The 22,858-nt window shown below is 32.8% G+C and overlaps 1 protein-coding gene across 1 annotated transcript in view; it reads left to right on the top strand.

The window, feature by feature from the left end:
• The window catches only part of LOC147915741 (protein eyes shut homolog), a 150,850-nt gene extending 133,036 nt beyond the window's left edge, over positions 1 to 17,814 (top strand). The window contains exons 6-8 of the mRNA XM_087438773.1: positions 3,586 to 3,751; positions 12,773 to 12,912; positions 17,629 to 17,814. Of these exons, the coding sequence (XP_087294899.1) occupies positions 3,586 to 3,751; positions 12,773 to 12,912; positions 17,629 to 17,814 (492 nt within the window). The remainder of the gene's footprint in view (positions 1 to 3,585; positions 3,752 to 12,772; positions 12,913 to 17,628) is intronic.
• Positions 17,815 to 22,858: the final 5,044 nt, after the last annotated feature.

The following is a 22,858-nucleotide window of genomic DNA, read 5'->3' as shown; positions in this document are numbered from 1 at the left end:
ATATTTTTATTAGCAATTTATAAACACTTGTTTACTGTAATGTGTGTAAGGATAGTTGTCTTACAGAAATATGAGCTATATATGTTGAAGGTTAAGGGCCAATTTAATAAAGTTGATAAATATTTCAAATTTGAAACAACCCTCAGAAAATGAGTTTAGTCTCACCTATAGATTGAAGAAACTTTTGATAAGTGTGTTAGGTAGGTTATGCTGGGATATTAACCCCTCGCAAACACACACACACACACACACACACACATTTCAGAGTCTGAGAAACAGAAGATCATTTTTTTCTCCCATCACATGTCAACTGCAGCTCTGTCCCTCATCCTCCTTCATTTCAGAAATAATACTTTGAATATATAATCTCCTTAAGGCAACCAGCCATCTCAGTTTGCCTAGGACTGAGTGCCTTCACTGGACACAGGAATTCAATGCTAAAAAAAGTAATGTCCTAGCCAAACAGTTGAGTTGATCACCCTAAATCCATTCTATCACAATAAGTGAACCCATATAAAGAGAGTTGTATTTCTATTCCATGGATAAAGGTTGAAACTTATGAATGTTGAAATCTATTTCCAGACCACCACCAATTTTCTAACAAATATTTGTTACCTAATTCATGAATTCAATGGGAAGTAGTATTAAAAATAAGAGTAATTTTTAAGGCATTAATTCCAAGTATTAATTTGGGGAGTCAAAAAATCAAATAGCTAACTGAGCATTTCCATGTAAACTTTTTTTAATCCCCTTGGGTCCAAATAAGGTTGATGGAGAAAAATTAATATTGTCATGTCACCTGAGGTCACTGTGGAACTTTAGGTAACTTAATGACAAAGAAGACCATTCATTCTACTGGAAATTAACTTCAGTGTAAAAGAGAGGCCACTTTAGAGTAATCGAAGTCCACGAAGACACCAATCTGGTCATACAAATGATTCTAAATCAGCAAACTGTCTTTCCATCTAAGTTTATGAGAGCTAAGAAAATAGTGTTTAAATAGGGAATGAGTATTATATTAGTCATCATATCCACATGAATTCAGAATGAGTGCCTTTCCTTCATTAGCAGCGTTTTCGAAATTTCTACTCAAAAAGAAAGAATTTGATTTCTTTAAAACCATATTCCTTGAATAAAGTAGCACTATGCAAAGAAAACTTCATGAATTCATGGCCAATTTAATAAATAATTTTCCACAAAATATTATTAAAGTATTATCAGTTGTCAAACATCCTCCACCATATGACAATTATCCCTTAGAAATATCATCTGGAATACGGTTTTCCCGATAAACTAGAATGAATCCACCAAAATAAAATTAACCTACAAGAAGAGCTATGCTGTATTTTCATGTTTTCTCTTTTTCCTTGGCTGCTAGAAAGCTAAGAGCTGTTAAGGGATGAAGTTTTTGTTTACTTGTTCAAAAAACTCGCCTCTTCCATCTCACTATCTTACTTTACTCATGTTCTACTAACCTGCTTTAAAGGTTGTATTGTACATCTGTTGTCTTGTTGTTACTGTGGAGTGTGTGTGTGTGTATGAATTCTCACATGAACACACAAGTCGTGAATGAGAGGTCAGATTCAGAAACAGAACTGTATCACCGAACCTCCTAACCTCTACGTGTGGGCTAATGAAATAAGTTGCTCCTAACACTCATATTGTTAAGTCAGATGGCAATTTATTGGTATAGTGATACTTTATAAATGGTAATAAGAGCACCAACTTCCCATCCCGGATAATCCCCTGACTTTATAAATGGTATTAAGAACACCAATATCCCATCCCAAACAACCCCCTGTAAAATACAAACTTTATCTGAGGTCAGGATGCCTTCACAGTGTACTCATTCAGCATAGAAGAGTCTAATGACTAAGCCTAATGATAAATTGTCCTGACTTCCCTTGAAACCTGTCATGAAGGACTTTGATTTTTTTGTTCAGAAAAAACCAGAGCCCAATTTTGTTTCCAAGTATCCTTCAAACTAGCAAGATGAGCACCACAGCACCCCTGTGAGCAGGGATCCATTGCTCCCTGTCATTTTGCCTGGCATCTGTCATCATTAGTTGGTGCCTACTCCTTACTGGTCCACCTCCCCCAGAGTTATGACAGAAGATGTGAAGTCTTATTTCTAAATGGATCACTCCTGGTTTGCCAGACAGAAATAAACATTGTGTATCTTGGGTGCAGCTGTCTCTGTTATTCTTAGTTTAAAACATGATCACACACACACACAAAACCTAAGAGATGGCTTAGTGTCAGTGAGGTTTTGGTTTTTTCTTTTGTTTTAAGTGAAGAGATGACTCTACAAGGTCTTATCAATACAAATAATATGCTAATTTGCTAAGTTTATTTTGTACAGTTATAAATTCAAATCTACTAGGCCTTCTTATATTTTATCACAATGAAGATCACAATCCAGTAAGAGACAATGTTCACTAACAGTGAAGATTGGCTAATACCATTCATAGAGTTTAAAATTATGTGTCTTAGTATAAAAGTGATGGGTTAAAGCTTTTGGTGATCTCAAGATTTAGAAATTTAGCATAGAATTGTATTCTCTTGGTAGCCATTCAATGTAAGTAAATGATAATTTTTCAGAGTACTTGTAATCTTTAGTGTTGATTCCAGTTACTTATATGGTCATTTATAAACTAATGTAGAGACTTAAAATACTTTAACATTCATACTTTGTCTAGCCATTAGGAAATTGTATCACAAATCCAGGTAGAAGGCCATCACGACTTGAAACAATTAGAACGAAGCTTACTTAGTGTAGTAATTGCATTAAAGGAAATATCAGATGTTAGTGATTCCTTGTGTCCCATGACTCAGCCATACTTTCCTCTGCCAAATTCAGGGGGAATTTGCTTATTGGAAACTCAGAGAAGTAGAAATGATTGTAGGGTATGCTCTAAACAGAATATATAGCTGTAGTCTGTCTCCAGGGCTTAAATTTATCTTGTTGGTCTATGTCATCCTAAGACCTCAGTCAAGTAGCATGTATTAAAACTTAATGATGGCTTGAGTGTGACTTGAAATTGTTTAATTAATTTCATTGTGGATATAAACCAGATATGAATTCTGTCTTTCAAGATACTAGAGATTACCATAGACAAATCACAAATATCACAAATTTTACTAAAATATTTTCAAATGATCTAAATTAAAAAAAAAACAAAAAACAAATTTGAACAGTAACTTGGCATTTCGCTGTGTTAATCCTATTGTGACACACATATTTTAACTTGTGTGTCTCTTAATTTATACCATAGTAATTTTTAATTTGTGAAAAAAAATGTTATAGCCCAGCAAACAAAAGATAAGGGACTCTTGTAGATTGAGGAGTGAGTCAAAGCCAAAAGAATAACACATAAGCATTTTGAACATGAATATGATGAAAAATGGTAAAAAGAGAAGACACAAGAATAGAAGGAATAAGCAAAGAGTGGTATAAAAGGTGCATCCTATAAACTTTGATTTAGTAGTTTTAGAAATCAGCTCTGTATTTTATAAACAAAAATATATATACGGAAACATATTTCCATAAGGCATCGATTATTTTTCGTTACTTCCTTTTTCTAGTATGTATGCACTCCAGGGTGGACAAGAAGTTCGTGTGGGTTTGTAAAGAATGTTTGCTTAATTCATCTGTATTCCTGCTGCTGTGGAGCCACCAGCCATGATATTGGCCGAGCTAAAGTTCCTCATCCTCCTCAATTTAAATATGTGTGGCAATTGGGATTTACAGGTAATTCAGTTATTTTTTCTTTTAATTTGCCTGAATTGCTTCAAAATTTATTAGGTAAGTATTCATTTTCCAACCACATAAAATATTTTTTATTTCAAAACACAAAATAAAGTAAAAATGAATGTAATACACTTGTTCTCTGATTTGTTCCTTGAACAGACATATGTTTAACACCTACTACATCTAGGAATTCTGCTTGGTGCAAGATATTCATTTGTGAAGAAAACCACAGCTATTCCCTACTCTCATAGATCTGACTATTTTTTGGAGAGGAGTTATTGGACAAATACTCACAATGATGTAAATTGAAATAAAATGCTCCAACCTCTCATGAAAGCTTATAACCAAAGAATCTGTTTTAGAAAAAACAAAAAGAAAACATGGGCACTGGGAGAGTAAGTTGGGAGGTCGGATATGGTTTCCATGAAAAAATGACCCTGAACAGAGATATGGAGAATGAGGTCATGGTAGAGAAGTTGGAGAAGAAAGCATTCTAGATTCAGGGAATTATATCTTTAAAAACACTTTGTTTCAAAGAGTACAAAGTTTCAGTTATGCAAGATAAATAAATTTTGGAAATCAACTGTACAACATAGGGCCTATGATTAACAATACTATAGTGCATATTTAAAAATTTGCTAAGAGGGTAGATCTATGTTAAATGCTCTTACCACAAAAGGAAAAAACAAAAACAAACAAAAAAACAAAGGTGGAGTGGGAGTAAATTTTTGAAGGTGATGGATAGTTTTATGACATTGATCGTGATTACGGTTTCACGGGTTTGTACAGTCACGTGTTGCTTGATGGACGGGGACACGTTCTGAGAAATGCGTTGTCAGGTGATTTCATCGTTGTGCAAACATCACAGAGTGCACTTACACAGACCTAGATGGTGTAGCCTACTACATACCTGGGCTATATGGCACTAATCTTATGGGACCACCGCTGTATATGCGGCCCGTCATTGACTGAAACCTTGTTATGCGGTGCCTGACTGTATATACTCCAAACACTTCAAGTTGTATACATTAAATATCTACAACTTTTTCTGTTTCCATCATACCCCAATAAAGCAGGTTAAAAAAACAAAAACACTAAGTTAGAAGAGATGAATCCTTTGAAGGCCTGCTGGAACGCTGAGACCAAGAGTGAAAACAGGACGTCGGGGAGAAGGCAATGCCAGAACTAAAATGCTGGGCTAACTATTTAGCGTTTTATTCTAAAAGAAATAGGACATCACTGTAGAGTTTGACACATTAAGAAAAGAAAAGATCAAGTGGAGAAATAGATTGAAGAGAAGAACCCTAGAGAGTTAGTTGGCATCATCTTGGGAGGTGATGGAAGCTTGAAGCAATTGGAAGTTCTTGTTTATGAATTGTATACAGAGAGCAAGTGACAGAGATGTTGCAGGAATCCTGGTTTTCTGGCTTTAACATGTGAAATAATTCCAACACGTAGTATTTTAGTAAATATATTTTAATTGTTTGAAAAAAGGCAGTTCCTATTTCAAAGTCCATTTTGATGAGCATAATTTTCTGTTGTTTGATTACATTTTGAATACTGTTTGACTTAGCTCATGAAGATAGATACACATTCTTAAAACTGTATGGTACTTCAATTAATTATTTTAAAGAATATTTTCTCTGTCGATGATATTTTGGCGTGATAGTTTATCAACAATCAGCAAATTAGTAGATATGATACGTCTGTTCTCAACTCATGGCTTGTTTTATTCAACTGACAGGAGTTGCACTTATAAGACTACTCTTACATTAAAACAGTGTTGAAGTAAACTAAAAATTAGCCTTTTAAACAGAAGACATGATAATTTATTTTATCATGCTCATAAGTTGGTATTCTGGAGAGTTAACAACCCCTAACGACAGAAATAGTTATCGGTTCATTAAGCAAATCACATTCAAGACCAAAAGTGGGAGAAGAGAGCAGTGACTTGTTGATAATATTATGTTAGTGCTAAAAGGAGCTTCAGAGACTGTGTTATGAATACTTACTATTTTACAAATGACACAATCGAACAAAACAAACAAACAAGAACAACAACAACTGAGGTTAGAGAAGTTCCATGAAATATCTGGTCTCAGGACTATTTAGGGATTGTGTTAGCCCGGCGGTTTAAACCTTGGCCACGTACTATAATCGTGTGAGGAGCTGGGAAGACGCACCGCTGCAGCACTTCCGCTACAGAACAGTCAGACGGGAATTGTCCGGAGGTGGACGCAGGAGATCTTTAAAGGCTCCTCAAATGCTCTTAATGAGCAGATTGAGAAACGTCATCTGCTGTTACCAGCCAGATCAGTTCATGGACTTTGGTGCCTGCATCATTTTTATATTTGATTTCCTTTTATCTCAAAGTGGGAATAATGCATGCATACATTTAATTTTAAATATTAAAATTCTTTGAGAACTTTAATTACTAAAAGGACTAAATGAGTAAATGACTAAAGGGAACATATTCACAACAAAACAGCAAATGCATCTTTTAGGAAAAACAGAGGAAGTAATAGGAAATTGAATTGCTCATGGATAAATCATTTCTGAGCAAACATAGTTAATTTTATGAATGAAAGTAGTATAACACATACATTTTCTTGGACACGGGGGTAATATGAAGTCAAAATTGCTCATGGATAAAGCAGCTTTGAGCAATTATCATCAAAGCAATATAAGTGTATTTAGTCTTTATCCCTTCATCAATCTATGTTCAGAACTTAATGAATATAGCTTATTATTAAAAAATAAGAATTACGTGACCTCCACATCTGAGAATCTAAATGACTTGGGCTGTCCAAGCAAAAGAAACCACTGTGATAAAGCTTAATTGCCAATAAATTTTTAAGCGGAGTGACCCAAATTCCTTTTTAATGTCAGTACAAAGATTCAACAATGCAACTTCTGTCAGTAAAGTTTCCAATACAAAACAGAATTTAGGGTAAATGAAAAAAAGTATGTAAATAGAATTACACATCTTACATAATTCTTATTTTTTCTGGTTATTGCTGTTAAGATCTTATTTCCTTTTTTTTCTCATAAAATATAATTGAAGAAGAACATTAAAATCAAGCTGGTAAATTTGCATGGGGTGCATTAATTTTACCAGCAGTAAAATTATTTTAATTAGGAGATTTTTCTACCAACTAAATGAAGTGTCTTACACGCCCAATCAATTCTTGCCAATGTGATTGCTCTACAAAGAAGGGATGGTAATTAATTAGAAGAAGCCCCTTCAAGGACAATTGGTCTACAGTGCACAACTTATGAAAGAGCTGACATGCACTGTTTCTTTTCAATGTCATCATCTATGTTCATTATATGTGTTATTAGGTTTGAGAAAAGGAGATACTGACAGAGTGGATAATGAGTTGTGAAGTGAAGTAAGATAATACGAATCATGGTTAAGAAAAAGGGAAATCATAGCAAAAAAGAGAGAAGTTCTCTTTGAATACTTTTCTTTTTTAAAGCTTGTGATCATTACAGTTTAGATAACTGAGTTAAACATATATATTTAAAAACATTCAATATGTGCCAGTGAACTTTTTTTTTCTAAGTGAATAGTGATTACTGTATTTGTAAATTGATATTGCAAATCAATATTTACTTTCAATTCTCTCTTTTTCTTTTATGAATTAGTGGACCTTACTTACGGTAGAAGATATTGTAAGATATTACTTTTAACCTATTCACTATAAATTACTTTTGTAATTTTATAATGATTATTGTTAGAGGAGGAAATCCTGTATCTCTGAAGCAATCTTTATCAAAAGTGGTTTTCTGACCGTGCTGCTCCACTCTCAAGGCCTCTTTTCTATGTGCATTAGGATTTTAGGGCCTTACCTCAAGATTTAACAAACAAATCTGAGCTTTAAAAACCAAATGTAGTTTAGTGCTTTTCACTTATATTACATATAATAATGTTTTCAAAACATTTTTACAGTAACAGGATTCTGTTAATTAATTAATATACTAAATAGAAATAAATGGTTTTCATATACAGATAAGAGCTAATTAAATGATACAATGGAAAAAATATTTCATGTAAACAGCCGTTAAAATACTAAAATGCCTAGGACTAAAATTAACAAAAACATGTAAGTTCTAAATTGAGAAAACTTTAAATATCACCATAGTATAGTTATGAACACACAAAAGCTGAAAAAAAAATTCTAAAGATAAACCAAGCTGTTGGAGAGGAGAACTAATGTATTAAAGATTCTAAATCTCTGTATCATTTTATGTATTTATTAGGATTTCAATAAAATAACAATAGTGCTTTTATATTTTTTTTATTTCTTAAAGTCCATATGGAAAACGAAATAAACAAAGCCAAGTATAATCCGGAAAAGTGCTTTGTGTGGATAGGTGGGGTAGAGATTTAGTTCTGCCAGATATTAAAGCATATTATATAGCTTCAATAATGAAAAGCATGATACTACTGCATTGACAGTCAAAAAATATGTAAAATACAAAGTCCAAAAATAAATCCAAGTCATGCAGAAAATTTGCCATATGATAGAATAGCTATTTCAATCATTGGGTTAAATAGGAACTATTTAATAATTGATATCAAACAACTGGATAGTCATCTGGAAAAAATGTCTGATTTATATCTTACAACATACTCTGTGTTAAATTTGTATTGATAAAAGTTTTAAATATAAACATTGAAATGATAAAAATTTCAGAAAAATTTTGGAGAATTACATTATAAATTTTGATGGGGAAGGCCTTTGTAGTTGCCAATCAAAATTTAGATGCCACAAAAGAAAAAAGACTGGTAAGTTGACCACGTGAAAAGCAAAAACGTCTGCTTGTGAAAGAAGCAGTCAAATGGCGAAAGAAAACTGTACACAAGGCATAGAAAGCATTCCTAAACATGTGAGAAAATGCTCAGCTTTACTCATAATGAGAGCAAAGCAAATTTTAAAAACACTGTAAATATATAATTTTTCTCCTATAAGTCTGGCAAAAATTTGCGAGTTTGACAACTTTGTGATTTTGTCCATTGCTGGTGAAATGTAAAGTGTATGTGAGCACTATACTATGTGAGCAGGGCAATTTTGCAATATCCGTCAACATTATAAATGTATATACTGTTTGACCCAGCTGTCCCATCAGTCATGCTCCCATCCACATGCTAAGTAATGTAGGTGCAAGACTCCATGACATCACCGGTTATTAGGGCAAAGGAGTGGACACAGATTCAGAAATGATTTGGAATGTTCCTAGTACTGATATGACAAATCAATGATTTATATCATAAAAGGAAAAGAAAGGAAGGCATGCAATAATGGAGAATCGTGTATATATTAGGCTATGTTTTGATTCTTTATAGTCAACTTGTGATTATCTGTCTGGAAGCCTTTTTCTATGTTATTTGCCTCAAGTGTTCTGAATTTCACTATGTTGGGACTTTTGGAAATTATATTCTTTTTTTTTAATTGAGATATAATTGACATATAACATTATATTAGTTTCAGGTTTACAACATATGGTTCTATATTTGAATATATTGCAAAATGATCACAGTAAGTCTAATTAACATCCATGGCCACACATTGTTACAAATTTTCTTCTCTGGTGATAAGAACTTTCAAGATTTCCTCGCTTAGCGAGAAAGATTTTCCTTTCAAATAAACAATACAGTATTATTAACCGTAGTCAAAGTGCTGTACATTACATCCCCAAGACTTATTTATAACTGGAAGTTTGCACCCTTTGACCATCATCACCTATTTCCCACATTCTCCACCCCTGCTTCTGGCAACCACCAATCTATTCCCTGTGTCTATGTGTTTGTTTTATTCTTTTCTCTTAGATTCAACATAGAAGTGAGATTGTGGTGTACTTGTCTTTCTCTGTCTAACTTATTTTACTTAGCATAATGCCCTCGAGGTCCATCCACATTGTTGCAAATGGCCAGATTTCATTCTTTTTTTATGGCTGAATAATATTCTAAAGTATACATATACCACATCTTCTTTATCCATTAATCTATTGATGGACACTTAGGTTGTTTCCATGTCTTGGCTATTGTAAATAATGCTACAATGAACATGAGCGTGCAGATATCTTTTCAAGTTAGTATTTTTGTTTCCTTCAGATAAATACCCAGGAATGGAATTGCTAGATCATATGGTAGTTATATTTTTAATTTTCGGAGGAACTTGCATACTGTTTCTATAGTGGCTGCATCAATTTACAATCCTATGATTGTATTCTTGTTCATAAGTGGGTCACTTGATAAACCCTTTTATTTGGAAGCATGTCGTTCAATTTTTAGGCAGTTTCTGTATTATTTCACTAATAATTCCTCCTTTCTGTTTTCTTTTTCTGTTTTCTTTTTGGATTTTTAAGTCCAAAAGTTTGATATTGCATCTCCTAAATTGATCCTCTCGTTTTCTCAAAATTTCTTATCTATTTTCCGTTTCTTTTCATTTTGTTCTATTGTCAAAATTGTACATTTTCATGACATTCTGTTCTTTTATGTAGGTAAAATAACTTTTCTTGTAACACTAATATTATAGTTATGATTTGTTTTAATTTTCGTCTGTTCTATTTGGTGTCTCAGTTTTCTGTAAGTACTTTTAATGACAGCTTGTTCTTTTTCATTTGGAATCTTTCTGCTGAATGTTGGGTGATCATATTCAATGGTGAGGACCTAAGACTTATTGGAAGCTTGCCATGTGAAGATGGGCTTTGATGACCAGCGGTTCTATTAGAGAGTTGCAACTTGACAGCTGGCCCGTTCACTGGGGGAACCCCAATAAGCTTGGTATCCTTGAGGCAGGATCCTCTAAGATTCTCTTTCTCCTGAGAATAAGCTTTGAAAATTATTTGTCTGTGGGCCTGGGGGAGGTAAGCGAGGGGACAGAATAACTATCTGGATTTGTGATTTGGGAGAGAAGCTATGTCAACTAATTTCCCTGTTTCCAGAACCCATCTTAGGACCACCTCTCAGGTACCTTTAAGTCCTGAGCATCTCAAGATTTCTGCTAGGTAGATGAGGTTGTTTTTCATAGATGTGTCCTCTAATTAGACTTTTGTGTTTTGACTATTGTCATTCTGCTAATTTAGTCACTACGCCTCCATCATCTTTCCAGCTTCTCAAAATTTGTGGAAAATATTTACTCACATTGTACCTCCTCGCATTCTCTTTGTGGACTAAGCTGTTTTATCTTTTTATTACCTCCTTTTTGAGGCTTTAAGAGGAAGAGGCAATAATATCTCAGTTAAATCCAAATGTTTAATCAGATACATCATAATGGAAAACTCTATGCTTGTAATTGGATAACTGAGGTGAAATAGATAAATTCCTAGAAAAAATAGTAGTTGGCAAACTGATTCAATAATAAATATAAAATCTGAATAATCCTATTAGCTCTAAAGTAATGGAATAAAATAGTTTATAAAAATTTTTCCACAAACAAAAACTTTGGAAATATATGGTCTTCTATCCAAGTTCTCCCAAATATTCAATATAAAGTTAAATCTAATACTACATAAACTCCTCTAGAAAATAGAGAGGAACACATATCAATTTATTATAAGGCTGGTATAACTATATTTGAATTATTTTCTCTCAGCACATTGAAGATATGATTTTTATTGACATCATTAAATTTACTGATCTTTTTTTCTTTTGTGTCTGATCTGCTGATAATCCCATTCATTGATTATTTTATTACTAATGTAGAAATAATTTTCTATAATCTTAAGATTATGAACAGTCAAGTTACTGGTAAAGTTGAAGTTTCAACTGGTAAACTTGAAAAGGTTTGGAACATTCTGCATGGCTTGCTGACTTCTTTCTTTTTTCCAGAGTGATCGTGAGATTTCTAAATGAGGTCTGCACACCACAGGAAGATTTCAGCTTGTGAATCATCTCTACTTTACCATTCAGTTACAAGTTACGCAGCTTACATGATAGTTTACAGGAAGTCATGTCTCACGAACCATAGATTTTAGGTTTGTTAACCAGAAGCAATCCTAAAACAGGGATATTAGCTAGAGGATTCTGTGGATACATACTATCTCCCTAACAAATATTCTTGTTCTCTTTGCTAGGAAGTTTAGTTATGCTTATGAGGAGATTGTATCAGGTCTCCTAGGTTCTTTCATTATCTGGGAATATTACATCCATTGATGAAAGATGACAGGTTCTCAACTCAGCTTAATTAGCTCCTTTCTCCCCACAATTTTGGGATTTCCATTTTTATTCTTTTTTTTTACAGTTTTCCGATCTCTCATTCCCTGTTTCCCTATCTGTTTACCAATTATAGTCATCTTTTCCTATAGATGCTTCAACACATTTATCCTAGATATGTTATAGTCTTATATGGTAATTTTAAGTTTGGGACATCTGTGTGTCTGTTTTTACTAAGTTTCCTCTGAATATAGATCACATTCTTTTGCTTTTTTGCAATCTCATTTTTTATTGTATCACAGTTATGATGTCTAATGTTAAAGTGTGTAGTAGCTAAATTATATATGTATATGTATACATTTGTATGTATCTATACCTACACACATACACTCACACATTCCCTTCCTTCCTTATTGTCAGGAGACTAAGATCATTTTTCTATTGTAAATATATTAACGATTTTTTCCTAAATTTCTTTTGCAATGATTTCCTATGCAACTACAATATAAAAAGAATAAAGGTGATTTTCTGTATAAAATGTATTATGTTTATAGTTATTACATCATTTTTACAGTCATTAATTGGAAATTTATTTGGCATTTGATTATTTTTTTAAAAAATGCATTGTCTTGGAACGTGTGTCTCGTTCTGAAGCTCTATTTCTCACTTCATTTTTAAAATGAGAGGGTTGAACCTTATTCTAAGTTTCTTTTAAATTTAATATTTTATAGATATAGAAACGTATTTTGTGGTGGGTGTTGTCAAATTGATCTTATCAAATAATTTAACTGTCTTTAACAATTCAAAGTGAACTCAAGTTTGTGAAAAGTTATTTAATTTTTCATCTCTTTGTTTGAAAGGATCTAAATGTGAAAAATGTGAAGTGGCTATTGATGCCTGCATCTTTCTCGCTGCAAACTGCACAGAAGATGCAGTCTGCAGGAACAAATCTGAAGACCTTGATTATGTATGTTGGTTCCTATGCGAAGGAACAATGGAGGTAAGGTAAATTTATGTAGTAGTTTTTCATTTTTCTCTTTAACTCTTAATCATCTGATTTGAAAAAAGCTAGAGATGTTGAGGTTGCAAATTCAGTGTTCAAGATGTGCATAGCTTAAATATAACTTCATAAACAAATTCGCAGCAATCTACTTGGAAATCTTTTAGTTGTGTTTATAATACAGAGAGGCAATAAAGAGTTTTGACAATGATTTTATCGCTAGTCTTTTTGTGTTCTATTCATGTTTAATTTGCTAACGGATTAAAGCCTCTCAAACACCATTGTGATTGTACCACATTTTTGTTTATAGATCATAAAGATCGTTGTCTTTGGGAATCTGCTTAAATCTCTGGGATATTTCTAATCTCTGAGCAGTCTCACCACTAACAGTTCTGGGACTCAAAGCAAGAATACAAAGAGTTGCCCTCTTTTTCCCATCTCACCTCCATCTTGTACAAATTAGGGTAATATTTTCAAACAAATAACAATAAGAAACAAAAATTTTAGGATCTTAATTTTAAACAAATAAGGAACTTTTTGTTAAAATGATTCAGGAGTTTTTCAACAAATTTAGAGAGTTAACAGAATATATGTAACCTCTCTTGTCTGGACACAACCTAATTTGGTCATTTTATAGAAACAAAAACCATATTCGAATTTTATGTTTGTTATATCACTCATATAAAATTTTCAATAAAGATTCATAAGCTCTTTTCATTATGGATACATCAGTTAACTGTGAGCCAGCTTTATAAAAAATAATACGAGTGACCATGTGCTTCAGTTGCAACCATCTAGAGAGGCGTTACAAACACAGACAAACAGACTCCAAATTCCTCAGACCTATTAATCTCAAGTATGTCCTCAAACATATCTTTTTCTATGTTTGTTTTTAAAATTCATAAACATAGGTACTATGCTTAATATACTTTTACATATATGTATTTAGCCAGTCACAGATACATGATTACACATTGATGATCAAATTAAAGTTTTTATCTTTAAGATGTATTTAACTTTATTAGCATATTAAAGAACATTATATATTACATTAAATTTACTAATTAAGTAACTGTATACCTTCTCTTAGGAAACAAACAAGCAAATCACATTTATTATCTTTTATAAATATTTCTATTTCTCTGTATTTTAAAATAATTACCAACTTTAAAGGAACTAACATTTGTTTTTTAGATGCAAGAGAAAACACAAAGATGGCAATCTAATAACTTTTTAGCTATTTTATTTTTTCATGATCACACATTTTATATCACATTGACAACCTTTATTTTAGGCAAAATAAACATAAATATACATTAGTTGACATTTGCACCTCCTAATTTCCATTCTGTAAGGAACAGGGGTAATTTGAAACTATATTTAGAGCCCAATATTTATATATTTTTCATATATAAAAATTGCTCAGATATCCAAAGATGATTTATTAATTCAATTTAATATCAGTATAAGGTCTTGATGTTGACCAAAGATTTGGAAATTTCAATTTACACCATCATGCTAAGTCCTTGTGATTTGTAGTATCATCAATGAAACATTCTAGTACATCGATGTAGTGGAATCAATTAAGATTCACAAGGTTAAACCCTTTTAAATTATATCCATTATGAAAATTTCAATTATTTCAATTTCATATTTTTATAATCATAAACAAGCTGAGGAAACAATGATAGAATAGTTCATTGAAAGTTAAAGTGTTCTAATTTGCCTAAAGTGTCATTTATTTATTGGGAAATCACATAAACTTTTCTTAATGCAAAAAATCTCTGTGTTTATATATTTTAAAAACATCAAGACTTTCAAGTTTATGCCAAAACTCTAAAGGCCTAATTTTATTTTCATCTAAAAGACTAATTATGTTACCCACAAACATAGGTACACATTTTCTGCTTTGTTGAATTTGAGGCAAAGGAAAAACATATAAATAAAGCACAGTTAATCATTTTCCTTTTCCTTGTATTTTTGACTATATATCCGAACAGTAGTCCCAGAATGTACATATATCGATAGAAAAATTATTTACAATCAATTAATTTTAAAAATTTCCCAGGCGAAAAAGAAAGGAAGAAATAGCAAAAATGAAAAAGTGAAAGGGAGGTAGCTTCAGGAAGATATAAAATCATGATTGTTAAAGCTTAATTATCTCTTCTCTGCAAAGAGTAGTAGAGCCTTAAATGCAGAAAAACTCGTTTTCACACAAACATACATATGAAAATAAGTTATTACGGACAGTTTAAACAATAATGCATATCCCTGACAACGTCATAGAACCATGTAATTAAAAATCTAGGGCTTATTAATCCCATAAGTATAAAAATGAAAGAGGGGTTCTTGTGCATTAAACAGAGTAATTTCTCTATTAGGCATACAGGACAGAGACTCTCCTCATGACAGTTTTTATCTTTTTGTTCTAATGCATTTGTCAGATGAACAATCTTGCTCATGTCAAAATTTCCCCAGAGCAGTCACTGTAATTTCAGATCGTCCTTTGAGAAATTATAACAATTAGAGAGATATATACATGGCTCACAACATGAAGGGAGGAGTGTGTAGTGTCAAAGCCTATGAGACTGGGAAGACCCTATGAAAACGTATGTAGGCACTTGTGCAATGTGATACCTCCAGTACCTGCCAACATCAGTCGATCCCAACTGAGGGCCTGACAAAAGTGTTAGCCAGATTTTGAAAAGGTGATTCAAGGAAAATTTTATCTAAGGAATGCAGTCTGATGTGAATATCAGAACTCATTGTTGATTTAGGTCATCTGGATGGTAAAGCTATGGGGCGTATGCTTGTCATCTCGCAGTAAACATCCTCTTAGAGATTAGTCAGAGGAAGTTATGTTGACAGAGAGAGATTTATTCTCTCTCTAGATTAAATTGGATCACATAATCAAAGGATTGCTAAAATGTTTCCTTATTCTTAAGAGATAAATAAATTTAGCATTGGGGAATTTGTCTCAGAGTAATGGACTGTTTGCAGTCTAGGGTCCTGAACTTTGGGAGTGAGGGCATTTTAATTGGATCTTTGCAGAATGTTGTGTTTGTTCACTGCTGACCTTCCAAAAGGCCACCAAACAGTTCTATTGATCAAGAAAAAACTAATTCTTTTAGATTTCCCACAATAAGGGGAAAACAACACCTTAATATAGTCTTACTAGTGTCTCAGAGGGAGAAGTTATGGGAAGATGTTTAGATACTTTACGGCCAGCATCACAGCAACTCGCAGTCCCCACAGTATGACAACCAACAGACGGGTGGGTGATGTGGTTCCCTGACCAGTAAATAGACCTGGGGTCGTGGTGGTGAGAGTGCTGAATCTTAATCACTAGACCACCAGGCCTGACCAACTGGTATATATACTTATATGTACATACAAGTATATACAGAGAGAGGGAATAATAAGACAGTGTCAAGATGTGCTAATATTTGTGGCTTAAGTGTTATTTAACTTTGTAAGCCTATTGTAACAGTGCCCCTTTAATTTAAGAAACTATACAATGAATACTCTCTCGATGAAGGAAATGATTATACGCTTAAACAGTGAGGGATAAAGATTTTTCTGAAGTACAAACACATAGACATACAGACACAGATAGATAAAATTTATAGATTCAGTTATAATATTTTAATATTTTTATAATTTATTTTAAATTTTGTTTTATATTTATAATATTTTAGCCATGGGTTAAGGGTAAACAGCATTTGAAAAAACTCATCTGCCTGTGTCAAAAAGCTGTTCTCCTTCCCAGTAGACTTGAAATTCTTAATTCACTTGAGCTCCAATTAGATAAATAGGAAAACAGATTTTCAGTTGACTCTTACCCAACAGAGATTAGATTTCTATAGATCATTAATCTATCACTGAAGGATCAGATCGTGGAGCCAAATCCTTAATCATTGTTGCCACTGATGGGAAATAACATATTGGCTATAAACAAAGCAAGACCAAAAAGGAAACATGAAAGTATTGAGAGGAAAATGAAAAAAAGCGAGTTATCAAAGTTCTATTGCTGTTTTGAATTCACTTCTGAGATCCAGGAAACGATATGCCTGGATTTAAGCTTTCAATAAGACGTGCACTTCTCTGGCAACAAAGTTTACTTAATTCCTTCAGGTAACTTCATTGGGCATATATATCTGTGGAAGACCCTCAAAATGGCTAAAATGATAATTTTTTTAAAAAGATAAAATTATGACTTCCATACAAATATAAAATATGTGTTAAAGATTTTATTTAATTCATTTTTAATAAGGGATGCAGTAAAATGTTACAATCAATTCAAAGGTGAATCCAAATTAGTCACTTAAGGAGAAAAAACTATTTAGTGAATCAGGAAACAGGTTTTCCATGGATCTGGTTCTCAATACAATGCTATTTCTATCATATCCGTTAACATTTAAGCAATATCTATAAAAATTTGCTTAAAATAAAATAAAAATTTTAAACAATTGTATAATGGATGTTGATCTATTTAGCTTTTTAAGGTTTATATATTCCTGTCATAACTTGAACATGAAGTGAATATGATTGTTGAAAATGATTTTGATATAAATCAAAACTGAATTTATTTTACCCTTGCTAAAGGAATACATGAATTCAATACATAAGGTAAACATGATATTCAAAATTTGAAATGTTTGTAATATGCAGTATGTGATGGACATTTACAAAATTCTTATTTCTTATTCTTTATAGATGTGTGCAAATGGATGCAGTTGTTTGACTGAAGAAGACAGTAAGAGATATTGGTGTCTAGGTATTCCCAGATGGCCTGGCAAAATATATCTGGAAAATGCAACTGATTATCAAGAAAGTGGGTGTCAACAAGAAGCTATTAATAAAGATGAAATTAATAGATCCAGGTATTTATGCATCATTTGAACAAAGAATGTCACTTATTTATCAAAAAGTTATAATTGTACTGATAACTCATCATTGAACTATTTAATATTACTTAATAATCATTTTTTGTTTAAAATGATTGGGGTGTATATGTCAAACATATACATATATAGTTATTATAATTACAGAATACATATTATATTGTATATAACAATATTAGCACAAAAAAGAGCAAAAGAGAAAATAAACGCATAGGAATAATTTTTCTATATCACACTAGAATTAATTTAGTATCTTTGGTAGATTAAATCTGTGGTAGATTCTGGCATGTTAAGATGTGTATGGTAAGCCCCAGAGTGACTATTAGGAAATCAACTCAAAGAACATAGTAAAAACAGCATTGCAGGTATTAAAAATTTGCCCTACAAAATATTTACTTAACACAGAAGGAAGTAGTGTCAGAAGAATAGAGATAGAAAGAACACATGAGACAGATGGAAAACAAAAAGGAAAATGGCAGATGTAAATCCCACCAAATCAACAATAACATTAAGATCAAATGGATTAAAAATCCAATCAAAAGGCAGAGATTTTCAGGCTAGCTGATTTCTGGATATAGACAAGTATATACCATCTACAGGAGACACAGTCTACACTTAAATGTACAAATAGGTTGAAAGCAAAAGGTTGGGAAAAGATAAATCATTCAAACAGCAACCATAGAAAGCTGGATTGTCTATGTTAACATCAGACAAAACAGGCTTTAAAAAAATGGTTACTAGAGAAAACCAACAACATTTTATAATGATAAAAGAATCAATCCATCAGAAGATGTAGCAATTATAAACATATGTGCACCTCACAACAGAGACCCAAAATACATGAAACAGAAGCTGACAGAATTGAAGACCAAAAATACTGCATGTTATGTTAGAAACTAATCAATATATTCTAAAAGCTATAAAAAGAATATTTCATAAATACCTAAGTCATCTTTGAAAAGGAAGAGTAAAGGTGTGGGACTTCATGTATCATCTGGTATGATGGACTACAAAGCCCATATGGAGCCATTAAAAAAACAAAGAGCAGGCCAGCAGAGAGCTCTGAGCACAACTCATGGACATTCGGGATCTTGAAATATGAGAAATTTGGCCATGATTTGATGGGAATATACAAGGTTCTTTAGTAGATGATGGGGGGGAAATGGCTCACTATGAGACCATAGATGAAACTGGATTGCACCTTACACTTATACAGAAACAGACTGAATGTGTTCAGAAACCTAAAATTAAGGCAAAATGATGATGTAACTGAAAGAGATGTAGAAAAATATCTCACTGGTTTTGGGATGGAGAAATTTTAAAACTAATTTCACAGGGTACAACTTATAAAGCAAAATAATGATAGTACAGTAATAATATTAAATTTAAGGATTTCTTTAGAATGAGAGACACTAACAACAACAACAACAATAATATTGCTAACAGATAATTGGTAATTAATGTATAAACATTTTTCTATTGAAAGAGACTTTATATGAGTACAGCTTAAAGTGCACAATGTGAATGAAGTATTTTACACAGGTTTGAGTATTACCACGTTTTTGTCCTAAAATGTTCAAAAGTATTTTGAACATTTGGAAAACCTGGCAATTTGGAAAACCTTAATGGGGGTGGGGCAGGGTGGGGCGGAAATCCTACCAACCATATTGTCACCCAAAACTTCAGGATAGTTTTTGGTAGGTATGGGATCATAATTTCACAGCACCAGGCCCAGACTGTGAAGTGTTCGTGGCTCCAATCCATTTATGTAGCTTCAAATTTATGTCCAAATCACCAGCGACTACCTGCTACCAGAAATATCACAGCCAAATTAAATCTCTTCATTCATACACTTATCAAACATTTATTCAGTACTTTCTAATTAGAAAACATTGTGTAAAATGTTGTGGAAATGCGACCTGATACCTGTCCCCAGGAAATGTATCATCCGTAGGTAAATTAATGTTCTCCTCAGAACACACCTCATGGTTATTCCATTTTATTTAGAAAGCAAATTTTTTGCTTTATCTCTTTAAATTACTAAAATAACTATTATTTTCACTTTCTAAACATACAAGTAGTTTGTGTTATAGCAAAGAATTTTCCATCTTTCCTTCTAGAAACTTTAATGAAACCTGTTTCCTTTGCAGGCTATTTTAGGAGTTTCATATTTTCCATGTAATGCTAAATATAACCAAAACACTATTTTTCAGTTAGAAGCAAGAGTTCTATTTCAAAGAGTAAAATATAAAAGTCCATGATAAAAATCAGGTATAGTTTCAAAACCTATTTCTGTGGAGTCAGGAGGCTTATATAAATTCAGCTTTATGTGAATTTGCCACAAAATTTAATACGTTTTGATCAGGATTTTCTTAAATTATTTCTGAACAAGGAAGTCTAATGGTTATTAATTTCTAAGACTATTGTAATTTCTGCCATGATATCAATACCTTTTTTGTGTGTGTGAGGAAGATCAGCCCTGAGCTAACATCCGATGCCACTCCTCCTCTTCTTTTGTTGAGGAAGACTGGCCCTGGGCTAACATCCGTGCCCATCTTCTTCTACTTTATATGGGACACCGCCACAGCATGGCTTGACAAGCAGTGCATCGTGTGCACCAGGGATCCGCACCTTGGAACCCCGGGCCGCCGAAGCGGAGTGTGTGCACATAACCGCTACACCACTGGGCAGGCCCCTCAATGATTTTTTTATTAAGAAGTTGAAATTCTTGTTTTGTGTCTATTTTTTTTGTGTGTGTGAGGAAGATCAGCCCTGAACTAACATCCATGCCAATCCTCCTCTTTTTGCTGAGGAAGACTGGCCCTGAGCTAACATCTATTGCCAATCCTCCTCCTTTTTTTTTTTTTCCCTTTTTCTCTCCAAAGCCCCAGTAGATAGTTGTATGTCATAGTTGCACATCCTTCTAGTTGCTGTGTGTAGGACGCCACCCCAGCATGGCTGGACAAGCAGTGCATCAGTGTGCACCCGGGCTCCGAACCCAGGCGGCCAATAGCAGAGTGCCTGCACCCAACCGCCAAGCCATGGGGCCGGCCCCTGTGTCTATTTTTAATTTTGGATGTACCATGCAAACTTTTCTGCCTCCCAGGCAAAATTTTTCGTGTTACATTTTACTCTCAGGAAAAAAAAAAAAGAAAGAAACTGGGCTGCATATAAAAGTGGCTTTCTGTGTGTGTGTATGTATGTATGTATTTTTGTTTTTGGTTAGTCTTGATACCACTAAACCACATTTTTTGTAGTGGCTGGATCTTTCTGTCTATTGCATTTACATGCACTGATAATTTTTTTTCCTCTTTATTGTGCCCCAGAAAAGGAGATAACCTTGCTTCTTAAGCTTTAGAGTAAAATGATCTAGAGGTTGTTACTTAATTTATGTAAGAAATTCTAAAGTAGATATCATTGTAAATTCCATATGCATGCCAGAAATTAATTATAATAAACCTCATTAAGGGAAGCGCTTTTGTATAATTAAGTTTCAGCTATAGTGTGGGTTGAAACGTAGCTGCTGTATACACAATTCTCTCTTGTATACATTTTTTTTCTTTTGGGTGCAAACCAATACATGTGTTATGCATACAAAGTCAAAGTTTGACTATATTATAGCTGCAGGCTCTATGACTTTTCATGTTTTAATTTTATATCTCAAACAATAAAAATGTTTTTATGCATGTTGTATGATTTTGTGCTACCTGGGCCAGATTTTTATTTTACTTTGTAATATCTAAATAGCTTTTTATAGATCTACCCTTTTTGCATTGCTTTTCAAATTATCTTCTAAGACTTGGAATTTCATGAAGCCGTTTATTCAGAACCTTTAAGATGACCTTTCTCTTGAACATAGTTCAATTTTAAAATATATTTGACGATTATTTATTCAAACAATATTAATGGAGCATCCACTATATATAAGGCACAGGGATAACCTTAGGAATACGGTAAAAAGTAGAGTCATATATTTAATTTCTTCTATTCTGACAATATTTTTCCATTAGAAATCTAAATGATGAAAAAAACTATTAAATCACAATACATAAAAATGAGACCATATTTTCAACTTATAGACTTCCACCTAATATGTTTCTGCTTTGTCCTTTCAAGCATATTATTCACTTGTTTCAAATTTAGTACAACTCAAATTGATTTATTTAATAATAAAGTTAGTAATACATTCGTGAAGTCTTTTAGTCCGATTTATTTTCTCAAAGTAAAAGTTCTGTGAAATTGTAAGAATATTTTAAAATTATAAAATAACATGTGTACCGCTGTAATTTTGTTGACTTTTTTTTTTTTACAAAATTGATGTGCTTGTCACTGAGTAGCTTTCAATTTAATAGCAATTTATCTTAACACTGGGTATCCATGTACACATGTATATCGGCATTTGCATGCATATTATTGATTATGATGACGAAACGTTTGAGCTACTAGTACAAGATTGAGTGAAAAGTGGTGAGTAGTTTAGTAAATTGAAGAAATTTATTTTAGGTCAATGGTTTTCAAAGGGAAGATCTTGCCTTCTGGAGACGTTTTTGAAATTACTAGGGTCATTCTAAAATTCGGTATAATTCGCTGAAACAGCTGGCATTTAGCAGGGGAGTGGTGGGTGAGGAATATTTTAAATCTTTCAATGCACAGAATAGCTCTACGAACAACAACAAAAAGTGCTCTGTGGTTTATACAATTTCCAAAAGCCCATTATACATTAATGTGGATATAAAGCCTTTTATAAATATCTGAGCCAAGATCTTAACTTCATTTTACGTACTGACACGAAATATTTTTACCACACTTTAATAATCATTGCATTTTCCAGGAATGAAACTTTCATGTTAAGCAAGGAATATTATGTCTTATTCAGAAATTTATTAGAATTTGTTATCTGTATTGGAAAATCATATCATCCTACTTGAATTTCCAATACCAAACTGCTCTTATCAGTCCTCACTTAGAGCCTCCACACCCAAGGTAATTCTGTGTCTTGGTGCAAATGGCTAACACTTCGATGTGTCTCCTAGTTCAGTCAT

Source organism: Ceratotherium simum, chromosome 13 (genome assembly GCF_057802395.1).
Source record: "Ceratotherium simum simum isolate JZ-2026a chromosome 13, ASM5780239v1, whole genome shotgun sequence".
Classification (NCBI taxonomy): domain Eukaryota; kingdom Metazoa; phylum Chordata; class Mammalia; order Perissodactyla; family Rhinocerotidae; genus Ceratotherium; species Ceratotherium simum.
Note: the sequence above shows the minus strand (reverse complement) of the source record. Positions and strands in the feature narration are given on the sequence as shown.